Here is a 23,145-nt window from a genome sequence, read left to right on the forward strand (position 1 = left end):
TGTATTTGACATCTTAAAAAGGTCTTTTTTTTGCATGATTGCAGTATTTACCGTAGTTAAATAAGTACATTTCAGAGTTGTCACATCCATAACGGAGAAATGTCCCGTTCATAACGTTGTTTCTTCATAAAAGTACATTTAAAACATTATGATAAAGTGAACATTAAATGTTTTTTAAAGAGCTGTCCCTTCTTAATTTGTAGTGTTGCTTCTGGTTTGTGCATTTTAATTCATAATATGTTGTCTCCCAAAAACCTGTGTCCTTTTTATCACATCAATAACGTTTTTCTCATCTAAAATTGAAAACCTAAGTACAGACTGATATTTTTTTTTATGTCTGGACTCTTATCATCAGGGGTTTAGAGAAATATAAACAGATTGTTAAATGTATTGGTAATGAATGCATTTTCCAAGAAATTATATTTACTCCAAATGTCACATCCAAAATGCGGGAATTGCTCGGTCTAATGCATTAGTCACAATAACACAAGAGGCAGTGGAGGAAAGGTTACTCTGATGTGGCAGTTCATATCAGTCAAATCTTCAGCCTAAAATAAATACTAGATATTTGGCTGCAGCCTCTGTGTACATATTGTTACCATATTTTTTGTAAATGGCGCAATGGTAATATCATGTTTTTGTATATACTTTTTGGAGTATCATATACATATCATAATGGTAATTGTTCAGTACCGTAATATCATATCATCAATGTAGTTTAGTGGTAGAGCATTGAATGAACAATGCAAAAAAACCTAGGGTGCACACATGGCGATTAAAAAGTATAACACTGTAAGTTGCTTTGGATAAAAGCATCTAACAAATGCATAAATTAAACATCATATAGATATGTTGCATGTATAATATATCATAATATCATGCCATAAGTGAACTTGAAGCTGTGTAGCTGTAGTATTAACTTATACACTTGACATTTTCCAAGTTTGGTCATAGTCTTCCATTTGTTTTTTTATGCTCAGCACGTACCGTGATATTTTACATGATACAGATTTTCGCAGATGTTGTCTTTCTGATGTTGGCAGACAGTGTTTTATCATCTCACCAGCAGCCTTTACTCACGTGAAACAACTCGGACAAAAGTTGCTTTCACCCTTTCATGAATATTCATATAATGTGGGTGGGCACTGATGCCAACTGTGCTTAAATAGGGAGAGCGTCTGTACTTCAGCACCCACTGAACTCTGAGGATAACCATTCAAAGGAATTATTGCTTTGTGAAGAGTTTTCTTCATCTAAAAAAAGTGAGTATTTATTCTTACAATAAAAATTCATTTATATTTTTCTCCATTTGATAATAATATATTTTTTTTATTTGGGGCATTTTGCAGTATTATTTGATTTATTTTTAATTGAGAAGTAAACCATTGCAGGGTGGAAGAATGATTGGTTGACTGTCTGGTTTAAATATAGTACTCTATAGAGCCGTTCAATAATTCTCATATCTTTCTCATCTTTACAGAGGTAAAACAACTCAACTGAAATGGACACAATGCATGAGATCATTCCATTTGCAAAGGAAATGCTGAGTGCCGGCCCATCCAAAGGCTGTCTGAAGGTTTACTTGGTCGGTGGCACAATCGCCTTCCTGGGAATGATAAGTGGAGCGATACAGGTTGCCTCTTCCTTCTTCCCTGACCAAGAGGACCCTGACATGGAGATGCTAAAAGTGCAGGAATCAGTAACAGTGAAGGAACAGATCCAAGAGGCACAGACCTCCATCCCAGACGACGATGAAATGGACCCTGAGATGGAGACCAAGGCCAAAGAGTTGTATGGGACCAGGCAGAGGCGCATGAGTTTCAGGGCACACGCTTCATAAGGCTCGTCTGCTGCTGTTTTGTGCCTATGACAAGAAAGTCAAGCCATAAAAGATGTTTTGCTTTTGCACTAAAATGTGGGACATGGAAATCCACAAACTCTGTTATTGTGCTGAGAGCTGCAGAGCAGCAGAAAGATGAACATTACTTGATAGTTCGACTGTTACGTATGTCTGTTTAGATGGTGTAAAGATTTTCTTTCAGGTGACCTATTTATAAAGGATGTATGAAAGTTATGTGCAGACTGTGCTATGTAATAAATTCATATAAATGCTCAAACTTGCAGTTTTTCTTTCTGATGTTGTACGTCATTTCTGTTGATCAGATTTTGTAATAGCATTTGAATATATTTTGCAAAGATGAAAAGAAGAAACAGATTTAAAAATTTGTATCTACTTGATACTCTGATTTATTGATGTTTAATGAGCAAAACCTTTAACTTCGATGTTTATGCAATAGTAGTCCATCTATTGTAAACAGAATTCTCTTGTATTATTGTATCTCTTGTATTTTTTTATCGTATTATCTTTTTATTTAGCTTATATATAATTAATAAAATTTAATATGAATATAACAACCATGGTCCTGTTTGTTTTTATTTAGTATGTACAAGTTGTGTATAACTGAAATCACAATAAAGCTTCTCTTTTTTATCTCACTCTCATTTTCTACAGTGTGCTATCTGAGGAAATTTGTTCCCCCCAAATGTTGAATTTCTGAAATAATCTCGTTAATAAAATAAATAAAACAAATTTATATAAAAAAAATTTAAATCGTTTCTATACAAATCTGAATCACAAATAATTTATAAAACATGCATAATGCAATAATTGTAATACATAATAATATACATTTGTAAATTATTTTATTTAATTTAAGACATTATGTAATAAGACGTAATTTTGCAAGTAAAAATGTTTTAACACACAACATTTATTTTGTAATAATCGGAACCGGAAGTGAGGCGAAACGTTTCAGGAAGTAAACAAACCTCAGACAGCTCAGCGCGAGAGGCACTAAACTTAGTAGTCAGATATTGTGGCTGTGATTGTGTGCTTTTTCATCAGATAATGTAAGTTAAGTCTTATTCATACTTTATGACACACGTTTATTGTCTGTCTCATAAACGATCATCTGTATTTGTATCAACGTTCTTCATTCTGTCGTTTTAATCTGTGTGAGATTCAGATTTCATTTATCAAGTGACGTAACGCTGCGTGTTTCTGCTCAGTGTGTTACTGTCACTTATTAAACGCTAAATTTTGTCTACATTAGTACGTTCAAATAAGCTGTATATGAATTGTATCTGACTACATGAGTTAATGCACAGTAAACTACCTTGAAACAATTAATTGTAAGGGTATTAACTAATATTAACCATACATTTGCTTTATATATCGTTCAATGTATTGTATTGTATTATGCTATCATATATGTTAATACTAAGTGTACTGTTATTCGTTATTTTAGGTTACATTTGGATGTGTATAAGATAGATTTATGACCTCATCAGCGGCAGTATCAAGTGTAACACAACACAACCACCATGTCAAGAAAACAGTCGGGGAAGCCCATCAAAAGCAACAAAAAGTGTGAATTAGAAAGAAAAAGGGACGAAAGGGCGGCTCGCCGGGCTTTGGCCAAAGACCGCAAGAACCGTCCACCAGGAGACGACGGAGAGGAGTTTGTCAGCTTCTCCAACCAGCTTCAGGCTCTTGGTCTTAAACTGAGAGAGGTTCCTGGAGATGGGTACGTGTGGTCACGTGATACAGAGGGATTGTGATGTTCACTTATGTTTCTTCAACGGTTGTGTATTCTCCTGCAGAAACTGTTTGTTCAGAGCTCTCGGCGATCAGCTGGAAGGACATTCAAGAGGTCATCTGCGTCTGCGACAGGAGACCGTGCAGTACATGCAGTCACACAGGCAGGACTTTGAGCCCTTCGTCGAGGATGATGTGCCATTCTGTAAACATGGTATAAGTGTTTGTGTTCGTATGAATCTACTTCTCATTTCAATTGAAAACCAAATACCAAGTTAACTTCCCGACGTATTGAATTTTTGGTACTTGGGTATTGGTATTTCAAGGTTATTAAATAGAGATATAAATGCTTTTAAATTCATGGACAAATGTCTTTCTTCATTACTTTTGCTCATACATGGGTATTTGAACTAACCCATTAACTGTAAGTATTAAACTTCACAACCTGACTCGTCCTGCAACATTTTATGAACATGAATGATACCTTGACTTGTCCTACACTAACATATTTTATTAAAGACCTTTAGTTTGTATTTTGTTTTTCTTTACAGTGTTAAACCTCTCACAGCCGGGCACGTTCGCTGGTAACGATGCCATCGTGGCCTTCGCTCGCAGCCAACAAGTGAAAGTGGTTATTCATCAGTTAAATGCTCCGTTATGGGAGGTGATGGATCGTTTAAGTTTTTATTTAGTTGTGTTTATAAAGCATTTGCTTCTTTCATCAACATTTATCTTTCTTTTTTGTATTTTTAGATTAATGGTACGGAAAAGCCTATATGCCGTGAGCTCCACATCGCATATCGCTATGGAGACCACTATGACAGTGTCAGAAAAATCGGAGATAACTCGGAGAACCCGGCACAATTGTGTATAGAGGTCTGCAAACTTAGCTTTATCGTTTAGAAAGTTTATTGCAATAATTTTACGTGAGCAGCTTATATCATGACTGATATCACATCCTCACCGGCCAACATATGATAAATCACTAGGGGTGTAACGATTCATTCGTTTTCTCGATGCATCGATTACAAATCCTGCCGATGCATATGCATCGATCTTGAAACCTGGATTTTTGAATCGTGAATCGTTTGTTTCGATTTTATATTTAACAATCGAATGAATCGTGATTATATAACGAATATGATGGATAATAAAAAATATATAAATAAATTTTAAATTAGTTACATCTGCGACCTAAAATGAGCAGTGGATTACGTCACTACTCTTCAATTTGCGGCGCGCCTGTTTGCTGTCATTTGAATAAACACAGCAGACAGTGCACAAATGGAGGGACACGAAGGAGAACAACGCACCAGCCAACATGCGATCAAAGGTTTGAGATTACTTCAGTTTTCACGAAGTAAATTGAAAGACTGTCCGAAGTCCGTTGCAGTTTGCAGACATTGTAAATCTGAGTTAAAATACATTGGAAATACAACGAACCTTATTAGCAACCATCTCCGCAGATGCCATGCCATTAAGATAGACATACCTGCACTTAAAGCAGCTAGTATTTTAGGGTCAGACGTGAGAAGAGCTACTCCTTTACACACTTTGCTGTATTTACACACTTTGCTGTATTTCCTAAATTTTCAGGAAATGTATGCAATGTTTACAATAAACGTTTATGGTGCATTGAATATGTAGAAGTAGTATTATTTTTCTTGGTTTACTTGCTTTAATGTATTTTGAGTCCTAAGAAGTTAAGCTATTAAACTAAAGTCCTGAATCTAGTTAATGAAAATCTATTAAATGGTCATGAATTTCCCAAATATTTCTTTTATTTGCTCAGATGCAGATGTATACTAATTTATAGAACAGAATCGTTAATATTCGAATCAAAACAAATTTTATTGTTAATCGAATCGAATTGAATCGTTCTGGTTAGCAAAAATCGTTTTTGAATCGAATCGGAAACCTTTGAATCGTGAATCGAATCGATTCGCTGTCTACCCAAAGATTCACAGCCCTATAAATCACATTTTACTTAAAATATAGTTAAAGGGACGGTATGTAAGATTTTTGCATTAAAATATCCAAAAACTACTAGCATAGTGTTATATATTTTGTTCACGTGTGTACTTGCATTATCCCAGATGTTTTCAACAATATTTGAATTCAGAGAATTTGCAGTTTTAACCAGCGCTCCTCCCCTGTTCATACAGTAGGGTCACTTATCGAATTGTTGACATAATAATCGTATTTGAATCGTGATACCACTGACGATTCACACCCCTAATTTTTATGTACTAAATAAGGATTTCACCTAATCTTAGACCTTTGTAGCATTTTAAAGCTCACGTAACACACGCTGTTTCTGCATTTCTGATATTAATCTGGAGTACCTATGGAGTAGTATGACATCCTTTATATCTCTGAAGAGTCTTTAGTTTAATCAGATTTATAAAAGAAAGATTAGCTTTACCGAATCTTTCCGATAACGTACGAAAAAATGAAGAAGGAGGAGTTATAACACGGGAGGAGCGAGTACGAGTCATGCAACACTATACAACACTGTTTTAACTTATGATTCACTACATGTTCGTGTCATTTATATAATATACACGCGCCTATTTCCAACATAATACAGAAGTCTTACTTACCGCGTGTAACTCGTCATGAAAATCCACCGCATCAAACACACACACGCAAAACTCCGCTGCTAATCCGGATAATAAACTATATCCATTGTTTCCATAAGGCTGGATGTCTTCTCCTTACATCCAAAAACACACTTCTTGTTGTGCCATTGTTGACTTTTGAAATTAAACAAAGCTGAGTGGCGTGATAAGCTGTTAGCAAGCTCTAGCGTCTCCCGCTGACTGACGGCTGGGCGGGGTTTTCCGGGGGAAGTTTTCCGGCGGAAGCCCATATAAAGAAGTGATACGTATCGAAAACCCCTGAAACGTCAGTTAGAACCGTAATCGAAAAAAATTAGCCGAAACTTGTACGAACCCTGGCGAAGTGCATTCGGCACAGAAATACTCTGAAACACGCCCAACTGCATTTTTGACACTTTGCCTACATTTAGCATGAGGAAACAACTCTATAACTGTGTTAATAAGTCAGAATGCTTGAAATACCATTAAACCCCCCCTTTAAATCTTTTACTTCTAATCAATTTTAATGTTTCATTTAGCACAATAATCATAATTTAACATGATGACCATTTTACATAATCTGTCTGAAGTTTAGTATAACACAAATTTATTTAGCCATTACCCTTTTATTTTAAAATGTTTATAATATAAATAAATAAACATATATAAATGTCCTTTTTAATTTTAATTTGCAATCTTTTCTTTTGCTAGAATCTGAATAATTCAAGACGTTTTGGAGATGGTCAGAAGAAGGAAAAGCAGAGAGACGCCTCCCCTTCACAATCTCTCGCTGAAGATGAAGAGCTGATCTTGAGTTTACTTTGTGACGACAGTCAGTCGACCTCTAAATTTCTCTCTGCTTGCTATCTTTTCTCTTTGTATATTTAAGGCTTATAGTTATAATGAGCATTTCTTTGATCATAAATATAGAGATCCACTGAGACACGAATGTAACTACTTTTAAAAGTTAAGACAAGTGTCTCTCATTATTCCTGTATTAGTCATGCTTAGGTATTTGAACAAACTTGTTTGCTGTCTTGCATTGTGTCTACAGGTCAATCAGTGAATCTTTGTCAATCTAGTGCCCGGTCACAGAAGTGCCATAGCGATTGGCTTGACTCTGAACTGAATAACCAATCAGAGGAGAGATCACAGAGAGATTCAGCGTCAGGGACACATCCTCTTTGTCAAAGCATGCAAGCAGAATGTAGTGAAAGCGTATCAACAACAGAGGGCAGCATCTCACAAAAACCCAAGGTGACTGAGATCATTTTGCATATCATAACACAATCTTTGTGGCATAAATTAACAATATCTGTGTTTTTCACATTTTAGCTTTCTTCTAAACAACGGAAAGAGCAACAGCGACTAGAAAAGAAGAAGCGTCAGGAGGAGAGACACAGGCAGAAGGTTATACAGGAGAGAGGGTCATATGATCAGAATCAAAACACACCTGAAGCCGTCACACTTGTGCCGGCGTTAAACACTCTGAGCATTTAAATCAAACGTGGGACTGATTCTCAATTTTGTGTGTGGAGTGAACTGAATGAGAAACTATGATATAGTTTAAATGTATGGAAATGTGTAGCATGGCTGTGGTTGCATTTCTTTAGCCTGAATGTGACATGATAAGTATTGTCGTTCAGTATGTTCTCCTTGAATAAATCGCTGATGGTTGCGTTTTCGTAACGAAAGTGATTAAACGTTAACCTCTTAATTTCATTTGCTCCGTTTGCACTTAGCCAAAGAATACTGGGAAAGAGAAGCAAATTTATTGAGCTGAGACAATTTAAGATTAATGATGACCTGTTAAATTATTTAAAATATGTGTTTCCTTAAAACATCGTAAGCCTTATTAAAATGAGACTTTGAATATTTTTTTCTTTGTTTTGAATTTGCATATAATTTTCATCAGTATTCTCAGACTCTACGGTGAAGTTCCAGAAATAAATCAAACTTTTTAAATGCGACTTGAATTGTTGTCTGCTATTAAATATTTTGTTTGCTTAAAGGGTGAATCTCATGATTCTGTTCAAAACATATCCAGGGCATATTTTACCCCAGATATGTTTCTTTTTGAGAAATTAAATCGAAAAAATTATTTTGTAAATATACACTGCAAAAAATTATTTTTAAGAAAAAAATTGTCTTAGTATTTTTGTCTTGTTTTCAGTAAAAATATCTAAAAATTCTTAAATTAAGATGCTTTTTCTCGATGAGCAAAAACCCAAGAAAATAAGTCTAGTTTTAAGACCAAAAATATCAAATTTAAGTGATTTTGTGCATAAAAAGCAAAAAAATCTGCCAATGGGGTAGGAATTTTTTTAATTGAAGGATGGAATTGAATTTATCAAATCATACACAGAGTTTAAAATTAGTAAATAACGTTTTGGCTTTAGTTTTTTCATAAATTGGATTGTGGATAATCACAGTATTACAAGCAAAAAAAATCTGCCAATGGGGTAAGGAAATTTTTCTTGAATTTAGTGTTTAAGAAAAATTTTTAGGATTTTTTAGCTTACCCCATTGGCAGATTTTTTTTTGCTTTTTTATGCATAAAATCAATTAAATTTGATATTTTTGTTCTTAAAACTAGACTTATTTTCTTGGGTTTTTTCTCATCAAGAAAAAGAATCTTAATTTAAGAATTTTTAGATATTTTTACTGAAAACAAGACAAAAATACTAAGATTTTTTTTCTTGAAAATCTTTTTTGCAGTGTAGGAGTCTCTGTGATTGTAATATATTTATTTACATATACATTTAAAATCAATGCATAACACTACTAAGTTAAATATCTTTTTTAAATTTTAGAAACAAAGTAATGACACAGAAAAAAATAGAAATGATTTATTCAAGAATTAAAAACATTAGCAGTGACTTGTAAGACGTGCAACTTAACGTGCCTGTTTTAATAATCCAGAAAGCTCAACTTGCCTTTATAATACAATAGATAAGAACAAAAAACTGATGTTGAAAGTAATGAATGGCATTTTTTGGGCTGAAAATTCTTGCAATAAGACCCTTCTGTTAACCATTAACATTATTAAAAGACTGAAGCATGAAATATTTAATCGACCCCCACAATGCATTTTAAGACCTTGATCTTGCCTTCATCATGGCCCTGTTAAACTGAAAACGACCAATCTTATGAATGCATGCACAGGCGAAGTGAGTTGTGCTTGTATTAAGAGTTAATGTTCTTAACCAATCACAGCCCCATGACCGCAAAACATCTGCAAACAACATCTGCACATGTCTTCATACTTTAACCAAAGTCATCTGCCAGATTTTCTTTCTAATAAAATGTGCAAGTGTGGTTAAGAGTTACAGGGTTACAAATAACTTCATCTATTGACCTTAATAAAGCAAACCAGTGATGGAGGTCATTCAAATGTCTTATTGTTCCCTTTAGAAAGATTTTAAATTGTACTGGAGAAATATAGCAACCAGCCATGTATGCATTTGATAAATATCACTTAAAAGCATATGTAAGATATTTACAAACTGGTAAAATAGTTAAGTGCTCTTAATAATGCATTTTATCATATTTTATATGCATAAATATTTAGTGGCAACTTTTAAAGACTGTTTCAGGTTCAAAACAAGTTAAAGTCTTATTCTGTCAATTACTAAAAAATAAAATTTTGACTTCTTTTAGTTTTTAAAAACAGTCAGATTTACATTCATGTGCTTACAGTAACAGAATATTGAGGAAAGACATTTGCACTTCAAAACTAAAAGGATGATTTAGACAACTTGACAGCTTCAACGGTACGATAACTTGCTTTGAAGCATTCCTTGCAACAAAAATAACTTGAATTCTGATTGGTTTGTCAGTCTTTTAGACAAAGTCTTTGTGGCATATACGTGTATTGCGTGTCAGTTCTCAGTGCATATTTTGTTGATGTGTTTTAAGATCACCATCTATAGATGATGAGTGTTCAGTTTCAGCCTTGTCCTGGCCTTCCTTTAACTCCATGAATGGAAAGTTTCTTCTGTTTCATAAGGGTTTGGCGAGGAGTAGCTCAACAGTTCCAGGTCAACAGAGCTGCGCAGCACAATAAACAAAAGGTACTCTTGTTATTTTGGTCATTGCATTATTGCACTGGATAAACATTAACCTGTTACAACGCTTGCATAAAAGAGCCTTTATAAAATGATGTTAGGCATTAAAGTAAATATATTATTTATTTATATGTTAACTAATGCATTAACTAACAAAACCTTATTGTAAAGATGATTTTCATCAGACAATACAGCAATTTTTTAATGGGCATCAATGAAGAAAGATGTGGTGGCTACCGTAGCTTCACTATGCTTTCGAGCATATACTGTAATAAAAGATGGATGCTGCGATGGGGCTTTCTTCAGTTGTAATAAACTGAACGTGAAATATACGACGATGGGCGCTAACATGTAAAAACATCAGTTTGGAGTCAGGGCATGCGCAGAATGAATCGTACGTGAAGCCTGGAGGCGAGCCGCGGTACCAAACGCTCACACGCCCAATTTAGCCACGCCCCCTTGAACGTCTCAATTGACTGGCTTGCTAAAATAAGGACAGGTAAATACACAGAAATCAAAAATGAATAGTTAGTTATATCTTCAATCTTCCCTCGAAGCTCCGACAGTCTGCTAAGAGACGCTGTCAATCACAAATGTCAATCATAACGACACACCCCGTTTCTATAGCATTAAATGACTAGCTAAAATGAAACTTTTCACAAAAATGAACAATTGAACATATATAATTGTGATAACACTTATCTTAAAGGAACACGCTGACATTTTAGGATTTTAGCTTATTCACCGTATCCCCCAGAGTTAGATAAGTCCATACATACTTTTTTCATCTATGTGCGTCCTGTAACTCTGTCTGACGCAACCACCGCTAGCTTAGCTTAGCACAAAGACTGGAAGTAAATGGCTCCAGCTAGCATACTGCTCCCAATAAGTGACAAAATAACACAGAGATGAAAAGGTCTGTATGGGCTTATCTAACTCTGGGGGATACGGTGAATAAGCTAAAATCCCAAAATGTCGGCTTGTTCTTTTAAAGGACCAAAACCTTTTTTCTAAAACTTTTATTGAAAGTGTAATCTATTTTTTACATTTTGACAATCAAAGACACATACGGTTTCGAGAGGGAGGGGTGAGCTGTGGAGTGCCCCATTGGTTGCAATTCACAATCTTACCACTAGTTGCCTCTAAAAATCTAAACAACGGTCCTTTAATTTAGACATTTTTATGATTTTTTTTCATAATGATGGCCAATTGCCAGTTTATTAAACATTGGTCGTGTTTCAAATGGTTAGTGGCAAACTGCTACAATGTTTAACCGTAAAGTTAAGTGTGTAAAATAGATTTAAGTTGCTTATTGGATAACAATAACATTTTCTTTAATTGTTTTACTGCATCTCACCTGAACTTAAGCAGTGCAACAGATCCCTTCCCCGCGAGCAGTCCTATACACCGGGGACACACAGACCCGAGAGCTGCGGGGTACATGATTTAGGGTGGTGGACAGGAGGTTGGGTGGTAAATACAGAGTAGAGCGTTGGCTATAATCTCGCTCCCATGTGACCCAGTAACCACGGAGACCATCAGCGTTCCCCCTCCAACGAAGCTGCACTGACTCATCGCCCACTGTGGTCAGCTGCAGATCGGAGAGAGCTGGTAACACTGAGAGAGAGAGATAGAGAGAGAGAGATAGAGAGAGAGAGAGAGAGAGAGAGAGAGAGAGAGAGAGAGAGAGAGAGAGAGAGACATTAAGCTTCACCCTGGAAATATGTGAAGGCGAAGGAATGTGGGAATGACATATGCAGGAATACTTGAGGGTGTGGTCAGTCTGGAAAAGTCGTATTCCAATCTATCCCACAAGCTTTTAATCAATTCCAAAAATCAATTTTGTGGATAATCCAGGCAAATTATGTGATTGATATAACTGCACACGAGCTGAGTAATTAAAGATTTGAGCTGAAAGGTTGTGGGTTTCAAAACCAAAGGGTTGATTCATGGACACTTAACCTCAGCTAACACCAGAGAAACTGATCCTGTACCAAGTGTACTGCAAGTCATTTGGATGGCAGCAAAATGTCAAAATACCAGTAGTGAGGCCAAAAAACTCCAAATGGGTGGACACAGGCTGGACATCTATACTGTGCATACCGTACTCTCTACATCATGACTGTTACCTCTTAGTCAACAGTAGACAGATTTAGGTATACACAAATAAGTTGCAATTAAATCGTAATACAAGGGTGTATTTTTTAACTCATTCCCTGCAAGCCATTTTTTGAAAAGTTGTCTGCCAGCATTTTTGGTGATTTTCACAAAAGTTTCACAAAATGCCTTACAGGAAAATTTTCTTCTAAAAATATATAAACATACAAATATATCAAACGAAAGAACAGACCCTCTGCTTTCAAACAAACAATAAACAAACAAACAAAACGGCAAAAAACTTTCATCCTATCTAAATTTTTCTAAATTTTAAAATAAGTAAATAACGTTTTGGCTTTAGTTTTTTCATAAATTGGATAGTGGATAGTCACAGTATTACAGATTAACATAAAAGTTCATCAGGTTTTTTAATGCAAATGTTTTATCTTAATTGATGAGATAACTCGTCAATGGCAGGGAAAAGTTAATAGGGATCCAATGATATATCGGCCAATAATTGTAGTTTTTAGACAAAACATATCAAATTTAAGTGAATTTGTGCTAAAAACAAGCAAAAAATCTGCCAATGGAATAAGATTTTTTAATTTACTTAATACAAGAAAAATTCAGCAAAAAATGTCTTATTTCATTGGCAGATTTTTAGCTTGTTTTAAGCACAAGTTCACTTAAATTTGATAATACTTTTTTTTTATTTACTTAATACAAGAAAAATTCAGCAAAAAAAATTCTTATTCCTTTGGCAGATTTTTTTGTTTGTTTTAAAAATAAATGTACTTAAATTTGATAAGAATTATTTTTTTTATTTACATAATACAAGAAAAATTCAGCAAAAAAATTCTTATTCCTTTGGCAGATTTTTTTGTTTGTTTTAAAAACAAATTTACTTAAATTTGATAAGAATTATTTTTTATTTACATAATACAAGAAAAATTCAGCAAAAAAATTCTTATTCCTTTGGCAGATTTTTTTGTTTGTTTTAAAAACAAATTTACTTAAATTTGATAAGAATTATTTTTTATTTACATAATACAAGAAAAATTCAGCAAAACATTTCTTATTCCTTGGGTAGATTTTTTTGTTTGTTTTAAACACAAATTTACTTAAATTTGATAAGATTTTTTTCTATTTACTTAATACATTAAAAAATCTGCAAAACATTTCTTATTCCATTGGCAGATATTTTTTTTGTTTTAAGCACAAATTCACTTAAATTTTATATGTTTTGTCAAAAAACTAGACTTATATTCTTAGGTCATTTGCTCATCTAAAAATACATCTTAATTTACAAATTTTTAGATATTTTTACTGAAAACAAGACAAAAATACTAAGAAAGAAAGTCAGGCTAAGCCCATTTGGGCCTGGCTCGGGCCGTTTTTTTTTTTTTTTTTACAGACCAGGCTCGGGTCGGGCTTATTTTAGCGTCTCTCCTCATTGTGTGTGTGTGTTTGCGTGTGTAGCATGACAGCGCGCATCTGAGAGCGAGCATCCGAGAGAGAGAGCACGCATCAAAAAGCGCGCCTGTCAGAGAGAGCTTAAAATTGATTGACATCGGTCTCGGGTCAGGTCTGGTTCGGGCTGAAAAAATTGCAGGCATTGTCGGGCTGGGGTCAGGTAGGGCTTGAACACTACGGCCAGGGCCGGGTTAGGGCTGGAGTTTTTGGCCCGTGCAGGGCTCTAATCGGCAGATGTCATTTTAAGTAATCGATTATTGATTTCCCCTAAAGACTAAAACATAAATCTCTAAAGACTAAAATGATTTATATTAGCGTAGTTTAGTTTTTCTCATTTTCAAGGTATTATACTTCTGACAGAAAAGGTGCACATTATAAAATGTCTGGAGTTAAATTTGAAATTGAAACTATACAATATAAAGACAAACTCCACACATATGCTGCTGCTTACCTTCCTGTGTACAGGCTTTGACAGACATGGCCTTCTCTTTGCCAGAAAAGTGCCTGGCGCTCACGGTGACCAGGTACTGGGTGTCGGGCTGAAGGTTGGTTAGGACTGTGAAGTTCTGGCGGTTATTGACGGTGACGATCTGAAGTGGTCCTGTAGGCAATGCTGAATACTCCACCTGATAACTCTGAATGAGGTGAGACAGCAGCGGACCCCAGCTCACCCGCACGCTGTTGCTGGTCGAATCTGACACGGTGACCGTAGACAGACTCTGAACCTCCGGCTGAGGAGTACTGACTTCTGTAAAGACGTAAAATAAGAGAAATTGTGTAAATTGTACATATGGCTAAAATTCAACTATAAATGACCCATTTAATTTCCTATTAATCTTAATAGAAAGGTTCTTCAGATGGTAGTTTTTTTTACACATAGGGCCACAAATAGTTCTTCTATGGCATCGTGAAGCACCTTTATTTTTAAGAATGAGGGGTCTTTATTGTCTCCTTTAATAATAACATACATATCTCACATTTATCTTGCTTTATGTACTATCACAGTGGATTGTTTTACGCAATGCCGAATGTGACCAATGATTTATGTGGGCAGCCAAATAGGTTTTGTAACAAAGTTAATGTTTGTCAGTCAATCCTGTTACTTTATAATTTTGTAAACTCTGTTTTGCTATCATAAGGGTTAAAGTTGTACAGAAATGACTAACATCATCCACAAAATTACATATTAATCTCCTCTCACCTGGTTGTGTAGTAAAGGTGGCAGAAAGTGAGTTCAGGGACTGTTGGTTTGCCTTTGGGGTGAGTGTGACTCTGTACGTGGTGTCTGGACGCAGGTCTGTCAGCTGGGCCGAACTGGCGTCTCCAGGCCGAGTCATTTTTTGAAAAGGTTCCAAGCCTGTGCCAGGACTGGTGCCTGAACCTCCCCCACCGCCTGTCCCGCCTGATCGGATGGGCCCAAACTGGATATCATAGTATCCAGTTCCAGCCAACACTGGTCTCCAATTCAAAAGAGCTGAAGTAGTGGTGACAGCCTTCACCTGTAACCTCTCAGCACGAATGATCTCTGTGTATAATCAAAGAGAACGCGGAACTGTTTCATACTGCAAATTAAAGGGGACATTTCACAAGGCTTTTTAAAGAGATAAAATAAATCTTTGGTGTCCCCAGCGTAGATGTATGAAGTTTTAGCTCACAGATAATTTATTATAGAATGTTAAAATTACCACTTTATAGGTGTGAGCAAAAATGAGCCATTTTTGGGTGTGTCCTTTAAAATGCAAATGAGTTGATATGAAGTTTTTGTTGAAATTAAAACTCACACTGCAAAAAAAAAATTTTCAAGAAACACTTTTTTTTAGTATTTTTGTCTTGTTTTCAGTAAAAATATCTAAAAATTCTTAAATTAAAATGCTTTTTCTTGAGCAAAACGACCCAAGAAAATAAGTCTGGTTTTTAGACCGAAAATATCTAATTTTAAGTGATTTTGTGCATAAAACAAGCAAAAAATCTGCCATTTTTCTTGAATTTAGTGTTTAAGAAAAATGTTCAAGATTTTTTTACTTACCCTATTGGCAGATTTTATTTTTACTGAAAACAAGACAAATGTTTTTTTGAAAAAAAAAAATTTTGCAGTGCAGTTGTAAGTATTTTCTCTCTCTTTCTCTCTCTCTCTGCACTAAATGGCAGTGCTGTGGTTGGATAGTGCAGATTTAGGGGCGGTATTATTATAATAAGAAGATCCCCTTCTGACATCACAAGGGGAGCCAAATTTAAATGACCTATTTTTCACATGCTTGCAGAGAATGGTTTATCAAAACTAAGTTATTGGGTTGATCTTTATTACATTTTCTAGGTTGACAGAAGCACTGGGGACCCAATTAAAGCACTTAAACATGCAAAAAGTCAGATTTTCATGATATGTCCCATTTAAAGATTTTATACCTGAAGTATAAGCAAAGGAAACATTGTTTGCCTTACAAGCACCACAAAATAGATCCCAATCACTAAATCACGGTTGATGGTACACAGCAAATAATGACTTTCTTACTTAGTCTTTTAGTCTTAATTTCAGTACAAATATCTAAAAATTCTTAAATTCCTAAAGAATTTTTTTCTTGATGAGCAAAATTACCTAAAAAAGTAAATTTGTGCATAAAAGAAGCAAGCAAACAAAAATATATTTTTTTTTCTTAAATTAGAGATTAAGCAAAAAGTTCAACATTATTTTTTTTTACCCCATTGACAGATTATTATTATTTTTGTGTTAAAGCACAAATTCACTTAATTTTTTTAAGATCATTTTGCTCATTTGTCTAAAAACTAGACATATTGCTCTAGTCATTTTGCTCATCAAGAAAATGCACTGCAAAAAATGATTCTCATGAAAAAAAATTCTTAGTATTTTTGTCTTGTTTTCAGTAAAAATATCAAAACGACCCAAGAAAATCAGTCTAGTTTTTAGACAAAAAATATCACATTTAAGTGATTTTGTGCATAAAACTAGCAAAAAAATCTGCCAATGGGGTAAGCTAATTTTTCTTAATTTTTCTTGAATTTAGTGTTTAAGAAAAATTTTCAAGATTTCTTTGCTTACCCATTGGCAGATTTATTTGCTTGGTTTATGCACAAAATCACTTAAATTTGATATTTTTGGTCTAAAAACTAGACTGGTTTTCTTGGTTCGTTTTGCTCATCAAGAAAAAGCATCTTAATTTAAGAATTTTTAGATATTTCTACTAAAAACAAGGCAAAAATTGTAAGACATTTTTTTTCTAGAAAATCATTTTTTGCAGTGTGCATTTTAATTTAATTTTTAAAATATTCTTACTGAAAACAAGACAAAAATACTAAATAAGAAAGTCATTTTTGCAGTGCAGCTTCCAAAAATGGGTGTGCCTAATCTGATCTAAATTGTTGGTTATGATCTCTGGATTTGTTTACATATGTGTCTAGAAATGCACACATATGTAACACCTTATATATGTCCACTATAAATAGCTGTGTCTAGTGCACTGAGGGAATCTTAGCTGCGGGTCAAAAAGGCCAAAATAATTTTTGTATTAATAGCCCCCCATCTCTCATTACAGTGTCTCTGTGTTTGTGTCCCGGTTTCCTCCAAGGCCGACTTCTCCTGAAGCTGTCTGTATCTGTCTTTCACAATCAACCGGCATAGAGGCCGAGACTCCTACGGGATGCTTGGGTGGAGGTAAAGAGCTATTTAGATGCACATTAGCTAAACTTCCCTGTTTAGAAGAGTCTCATAAGGTTATGATTAGCGGAGAGCGGGGTTGCCGCCTTAATCTAAAAAAATCTAAAAAAACTTGTCACATGACCATATATTTAAAACATATGCCACTGCATGTGCTTGAAGTATAATTGTGCATCTCACAGATCCTAGGAAATTTTCTAAATTTAAGGAAAATGTATTCTATGTATGTACTATACTTGTTTATAAATAATTTAAAAAATAATTTTGAAACCCACCAATAATGGCGTTCCTCAATTCCTCCGTGATGATGTTTATGTCATCAATATCCACAAAGTACAAGTGATCCTCTGCAGGTGGGCTTACGACATTTCTCAGCACCTGGTAGTTCCCATGACCGGTGGAGACCACCAGCACAGCCACGCCCTCTTCTCTCAGTCGGTCCATCGGTTCCTGCACCGCACCCGGATCCACACCATCTGTGAGCCAGACTAGAACCCTGGGCAGATCTGGTCTGGCACCTCCTGGCACGCCCTGTTTCAACACCTGATTTCGGGCCATCCGCAGAGCATCTACAGTGTTGGTATCTCCCCTCAGCTGTTTACTCCTCTTTATAGCTGCCTGAAGTCCTTGTTGAGACCTGTAGGCATCAAAACCAAACTCGAGGTGGGGCTCGGTCCCAACCTGCAGCAGCCCCACCCTGACCTCATCCGGCCCCAGAGAAAATGGCAACAGGAGGTCAGACATGAAGTCCACCATACGGAAGAACTCGTAGGAGGCCACGCTTCCTGAAGAATCCAGGAGGAACAGGACATCACCCTCGCAGCAGTTCAGAACTGGAGGTAAAAATAAGTTAGGAGATGTTTAAAGAAAAGTGATCTATGGTTTGACATTAACCGCAAGATGGGAAGAGATGTTATGAGTGTTTATTTAACACATAGCAGCAATGAAAACACTCCTGAGATTCCAGAGCACGTGAGATGGTGCACTCTTAAAAAATAAAGGTGCTACATGATGCCATAGAAGAACCATTTTTGCTGTATCGTTCCACTTTTAACATCCGAAGAACTGTTCTGTTTCACTAAAGGTTCTCTGTGGTGCAAAATGGTACTTTAGGGAACCAAAATCTTTTCTTCAATGGCATGTTTTTAGCACCTTTATTTTTAATAGTGTGCTTGTCCTGAAGTTCACATGTTCAAGCTATGTTTGGGTGATTATAAAGGTGCTTTAAAATGCCATAGGAGAACCTTTTTGGCTGAATGGTTCCATAAAGAACCTTTAACACCCAATTAACAAAAGTTTTTTTTTTTTAACTGAAAAAGTTTTTTTGGACTATATAAAGGAGGTGTGAAAATAATTAATCTTGTAAGAACCTTTGACTGAATGGTTCTTTGAGGAACCAAAAATGGTTCATCTATGGCATCACTGTGAATAACCTTATAAGCATCTTTATTTTCAAGAGTGTGCAGCAAAGATATTGGATATAACAAGATACATCACTGCTATTAAAGGTGCAGTGTGTAATTTTTAGAAGGATCTCCTGAAAGAAATGCAAATAATATACAAAACTATATTATCAGTGGTGTATAAAGACCTTTTAAAATGAACCGTTATGTTTTATAACCTTAGAATGAGCTCTTTTTATCTACATACACAGAAGGTCCCTTTACATGGAAGTCGCCATTTTGTGCTGCCATGTTTCTACAGAAGCCCTTAACAGACAAACTTTGGTACTAAGTTGTCTCCGACGATAAAATGTTTGGTGGCTATTGTAGCTTCTTAATGCATTTCAAAAGTGAGGGTTGGGAAGTGGACTGAGCCGTTGGTTGCAATTTGCAACCTCACCACTAGATGCTGCTAAAATTTACACACTGCACCTTTAACATGAATAGGGAAAAACAACGCAATGCTCAATATGGCTGCTCGGGTGACTGAAGTCCCACCTACAAGTTAAAAAGAACCAATCATCAATCGAAAAAGACTGACGATTCACTGGGGGAGGGGCTCTGTACAGAGTCACTTGATGCGCTTGCCAACCTGTGCGCATGCGCAGCAGCTGAAACGACCTCGAAAAATTTGTTTTTTAGCACAATTTGAGCTTAAGAAGCAAACGTTGTGGCACAGCTGATGTCGGGTATAACTGTTGGTCAGAAATGTTGTCTAATTGTGTGTGTGTGGGGGGGGGGTTAAATCACGCAAAGCAGTATCACAAAATTGCGGACCTATAGTCACGCATGAACATGTCACGCATTTCTGTTTACGTGTCAATGTCACGTATTTGTTACTCAACTGTTCTGTCCTATTTTCTTACCACTGTAGCTTTGGTTTAGGGTTAGATTTACATGAAATGACTTCCTTAGTACCCAAACCCAACTCTAACCCTAATCCAGGCGACAATGGTTTAAAAATCATAAAATATTTTTAAAAAATCATGAAAAAAGGTATAAACCAATACTTAAAGTGACATCCTAACGCAAACACCAAATCTAACCATAAACCAAAGCGTCAATGGTTTGAAAATAGGACAAAACGGTTGAGTAACAAATACGTGACGGTGACACGTAAACAGAAATGCGTGACGTGTTCACGCAAAAAAGCGGAAAAGCGTGGCAGTGTCATGGAAAAGACTATTTTACAAAGATTACACAAATATTTCAAGGGTTCTGAGTGGTTGCTATTGCTTACGCACACAGTTGCATTTCGATTTAGCTATTTGATGTGTTGTTAAATTGATATACGGCAAGTACATTTTTCACAACATCTGGGTGCACACACAGCTCTGCGCAAGTGAAGAAAATGTTTCTCTCTCTCTACTACTCATTAAACATTTATAGCGAGCGCAATAAACTGGGATGAAACTTTAAGCAAGAAGAGCCAAATCTAGACCGGTGCAAAAGAGGAAATAAGTCATATAAGAAGGAAGAAGGACACTAAAAATAGGGATAAGAAAACAGAAGGATTTATTATGCCAGTGGGACCGCCACAATATTTGGAGATGGAACATTTTGATTTGGCCATTTCTGGAATTTCCTGGCAGAAGAGCCCTTTAAACCTGGAGCTCAATGATAAACATAAACAGATGGGGGAAGTAACAGGGTGCTACTGGATGTTACAACCGGGGGGTATGGACAAAAAAAGGGGGAGGTGAGAATCGACTGTTCCATGTGAAAGAAAAGAAGGAATGTTGAGGATATTCCAGCAACCACTGAAGAGAGAGAAAATGTGAGGAGAATATAATAGAAAGTGGGCGAGAGGGCTCGAAAGTATGCTGACAAGTGTTCGCCCCTTTAAGACACTCGGGTGACGTGAAGAGATGTGTGTGGGCTATGTGAACCAAACTGAACTTTAATGTGCATCTTTTTGTCACACGCTTTTAGCTTTTTTGTGATCCACTGGCGCAAGTTAAACTCCTAGGGCGGTTTTCCGGACAGGGATTAGACTAAAATAAATGTAGAGCTTGCACTGACACACCTTTATATAAATCAGTGCCCTTTGTTTTGCCTCAAAATGCACACAAGTAATGTTTTTAGTAAGGCATGTTTGTTCAAACTAGTTATATTTCCTAATTAAGGTCCTGGCTTAAACTAATCCCTGTCCAGGAAATCTACCCTAAAGCTGTGTGCAAGATTGATTTGAACAGAGTGTTTTTGCAGGATGTAAAATGCATAAATGGTTCTGGTCAGCTGAACTTGTGTCGCTAGATAATTGACCTTTGCCAGACCAGCTGGAACCCAGACGCAGTTAAAATGAGAAATTATCAAGGCTACACATTGATTTTTTCTTTATAAGAGGTCCGATGCATATGTGATGCTCTCTGGATCAGTTTAAAAACATATGCACCAGTTCTGTTGTATATTTTGTTGTTTATTTTCATTGCGGTCTACACTGTATGCTTTAAAGAAAAGAAAAGAAAAATCCTGCTGTGGATTGAATCTAAATGCGTTCACAAGTTTATGGCTTTCCCTTCTAGCACACTTGTCATGTATCCGGTGGAATCTCCCATATGATTTTAAAATAGAAAAATGTTGGGAAAAGTTAATTGTTGAGAGATGAAAAGTTTAAAATTTAATTAACTGCATGGTAGTCAATAATTTACATTAGCACTGATTCGTTCAAACCTTTTGGTCTTGAGAAAGGTGATCTGAAATATATTATTATTATTATCAGAGAATGTACACTCCTTTATCACAGTATAGACATGAATATATTGTGTGTATATTTATTTCTGCGTATACATATACTGCATAGGGGGGCACCGGGGCTAGTTGTCACACAGTGTTACACCAGCGTTACATCTCAGTAACTCTTTAAGATTTAAAGTCAGTCTTATTTTACAAATGTATGTTTTCTCTGGCTGTAATTTTGTGCCATGCATGTTGTCACAAAAGGTGTGTTCAATGAATTACATTTTTCCTGGCAATATTGGTGGAAATGTTTAATAACTTTTATAGTATTTAATACGGTGGCCCTGAAGTGCAAACCACAACAAACAAATTACTAAACAACAACATCAAATTAAAAAACAGCACAACACATTAAAAAGAACTGCAACAAATTAAAAAGCAACAACAAATTAAAAAAAAACACTACAGCAAATTAAAAACCGCTACAGCAAATGAAAAAACACTACAACAAAATGAAAAACAAATACAAAATAAAAAGCAAAACAGCAAGTTAAAAAAACACTACAACAAATTAAAAAACACTACAACAAAATAAAAAACCATAACAAAATAAAAAACACAACAGCAAGTTAAAAAAACACTAAAACAAATTAAAAAACACTACAACAAAATAAAAAACAACTACATAATAAAAAACACTACAACAAATTAAAAAACACAACAACAAATTAAAAAACACAACTACATTAACCTACCGGAAGAGGTAGGTACCAGTGGGCAACATGAGACATCGCTGATTGGACGACACTGCAGTTCGGCTTTTGAACCGGAAGTTATTCTTCCTGTAGCGCGTGGTTTGGAGAGGAGGAAGGACAGCAAAATGTTTTGCCCAAACTGCGGAAAAGAACTGGTTGAGCCGTCCCCGAACTTTTGCAGCGGCTGTGGCAAAAGGCTTAAAGATATATCTACCATCGGAGACACCCAACAACCTTTGAGTAAGTTAATAAGAATAGTGTAATGCTTACGTTGCTTGTGGATGTAACGTTAGCTTACTACTATCGTTAGTGGTTTCCAGACCATACCCTTAGCCGGCCCCAGCAGCTGCTCTGTTTGGGTCATCTGTAACATTCATGTTTGAAAAAAAGCGCTACAGGAAGAATAACTTCCGGTTCAAAAGCCTAACTGCAGTGTCGTCCAATCAGCGATGTCTCATGTTGCCCACTTGTACCTACCTCTTCCGGTAGGTTAATGTAGTTGTGTTTTTTAATTTGTTGTTGTGTTTTTTAACTTGCTGTTGTGTTTTTTATTTTGTATTTGTTTTTTATTTTGTTGTAGTGTTTTTTAATTTGCTGTAGTGGTTTTTAATTTGCTGTAGTGTTTTTTTAATTTGTTGTTGTTTTTTAATTTGTTGCAGTGTTTTTTAATTTGTTGTGGTGTTTTTTAATTTGTTGTAGTGTTTTTTTAATTTGCAGTAGTGTTTTTTTATTTGCTGTAGTGTTTTTTAATTTGTTGTGGTGTT

At 35.6% G+C, this 23,145-nt stretch overlaps 3 protein-coding genes across 3 annotated transcripts in view; 2 read left to right on the forward strand and 1 right to left on the reverse strand.

Annotated features, from left to right (window-relative positions):
- Positions 1–1,178: 1,178 nt before the first annotated feature.
- On the forward strand, positions 1,179–2,496 carry g0s2 (G0/G1 switch 2). The gene is made up of 2 exons (XM_065285205.2): positions 1,179–1,262; positions 1,481–2,496. The coding sequence occupies exon 2, from the start codon at positions 1,502–1,504 to the stop codon at positions 1,838–1,840; it is 339 nt and encodes a 112-aa protein (XP_065141277.1). The 5' UTR covers positions 1,179–1,262; positions 1,481–1,501; the 3' UTR covers positions 1,841–2,496.
- Positions 2,497–2,774: 278 nt separating this feature from the next.
- Positions 2,775–8,168, forward strand: otud3 (OTU deubiquitinase 3). The gene is made up of 8 exons (XM_065285204.1): positions 2,775–2,910; positions 3,309–3,587; positions 3,664–3,812; positions 4,150–4,262; positions 4,352–4,474; positions 6,910–7,030; positions 7,253–7,455; positions 7,534–8,168. The coding sequence occupies exons 2-8, from the start codon at positions 3,385–3,387 to the stop codon at positions 7,696–7,698; spliced, it is 1,077 nt and encodes a 358-aa protein (XP_065141276.1). The 5' UTR covers positions 2,775–2,910; positions 3,309–3,384; the 3' UTR covers positions 7,699–8,168.
- An 865-nt stretch (positions 8,169–9,033) lies between these two features.
- Positions 9,034–23,145, reverse strand: part of vwa1 (von Willebrand factor A domain containing 1) — a 15,375-nt gene continuing 1,263 nt past the window's right edge. Inside the window, exons 2-6 of the mRNA XM_065285203.2 lie at positions 17,781–18,338; positions 15,037–15,360; positions 14,287–14,583; positions 11,623–11,882; positions 9,034–10,248 (exon numbers count right to left, since the gene is read on the reverse strand). Coding sequence (XP_065141275.1) covers positions 11,629–11,882; positions 14,287–14,583; positions 15,037–15,360; positions 17,781–18,338 — 1,433 coding nt within the window. The 3' untranslated portion in view covers positions 9,034–10,248; positions 11,623–11,628. The remainder of the gene's footprint in view (positions 10,249–11,622; positions 11,883–14,286; positions 14,584–15,036; positions 15,361–17,780; positions 18,339–23,145) is intronic.

Source organism: Paramisgurnus dabryanus, chromosome 21 (assembly GCF_030506205.2).
Source record: "Paramisgurnus dabryanus chromosome 21, PD_genome_1.1, whole genome shotgun sequence".
Taxonomy (NCBI): domain Eukaryota; kingdom Metazoa; phylum Chordata; class Actinopteri; order Cypriniformes; family Cobitidae; genus Paramisgurnus; species Paramisgurnus dabryanus.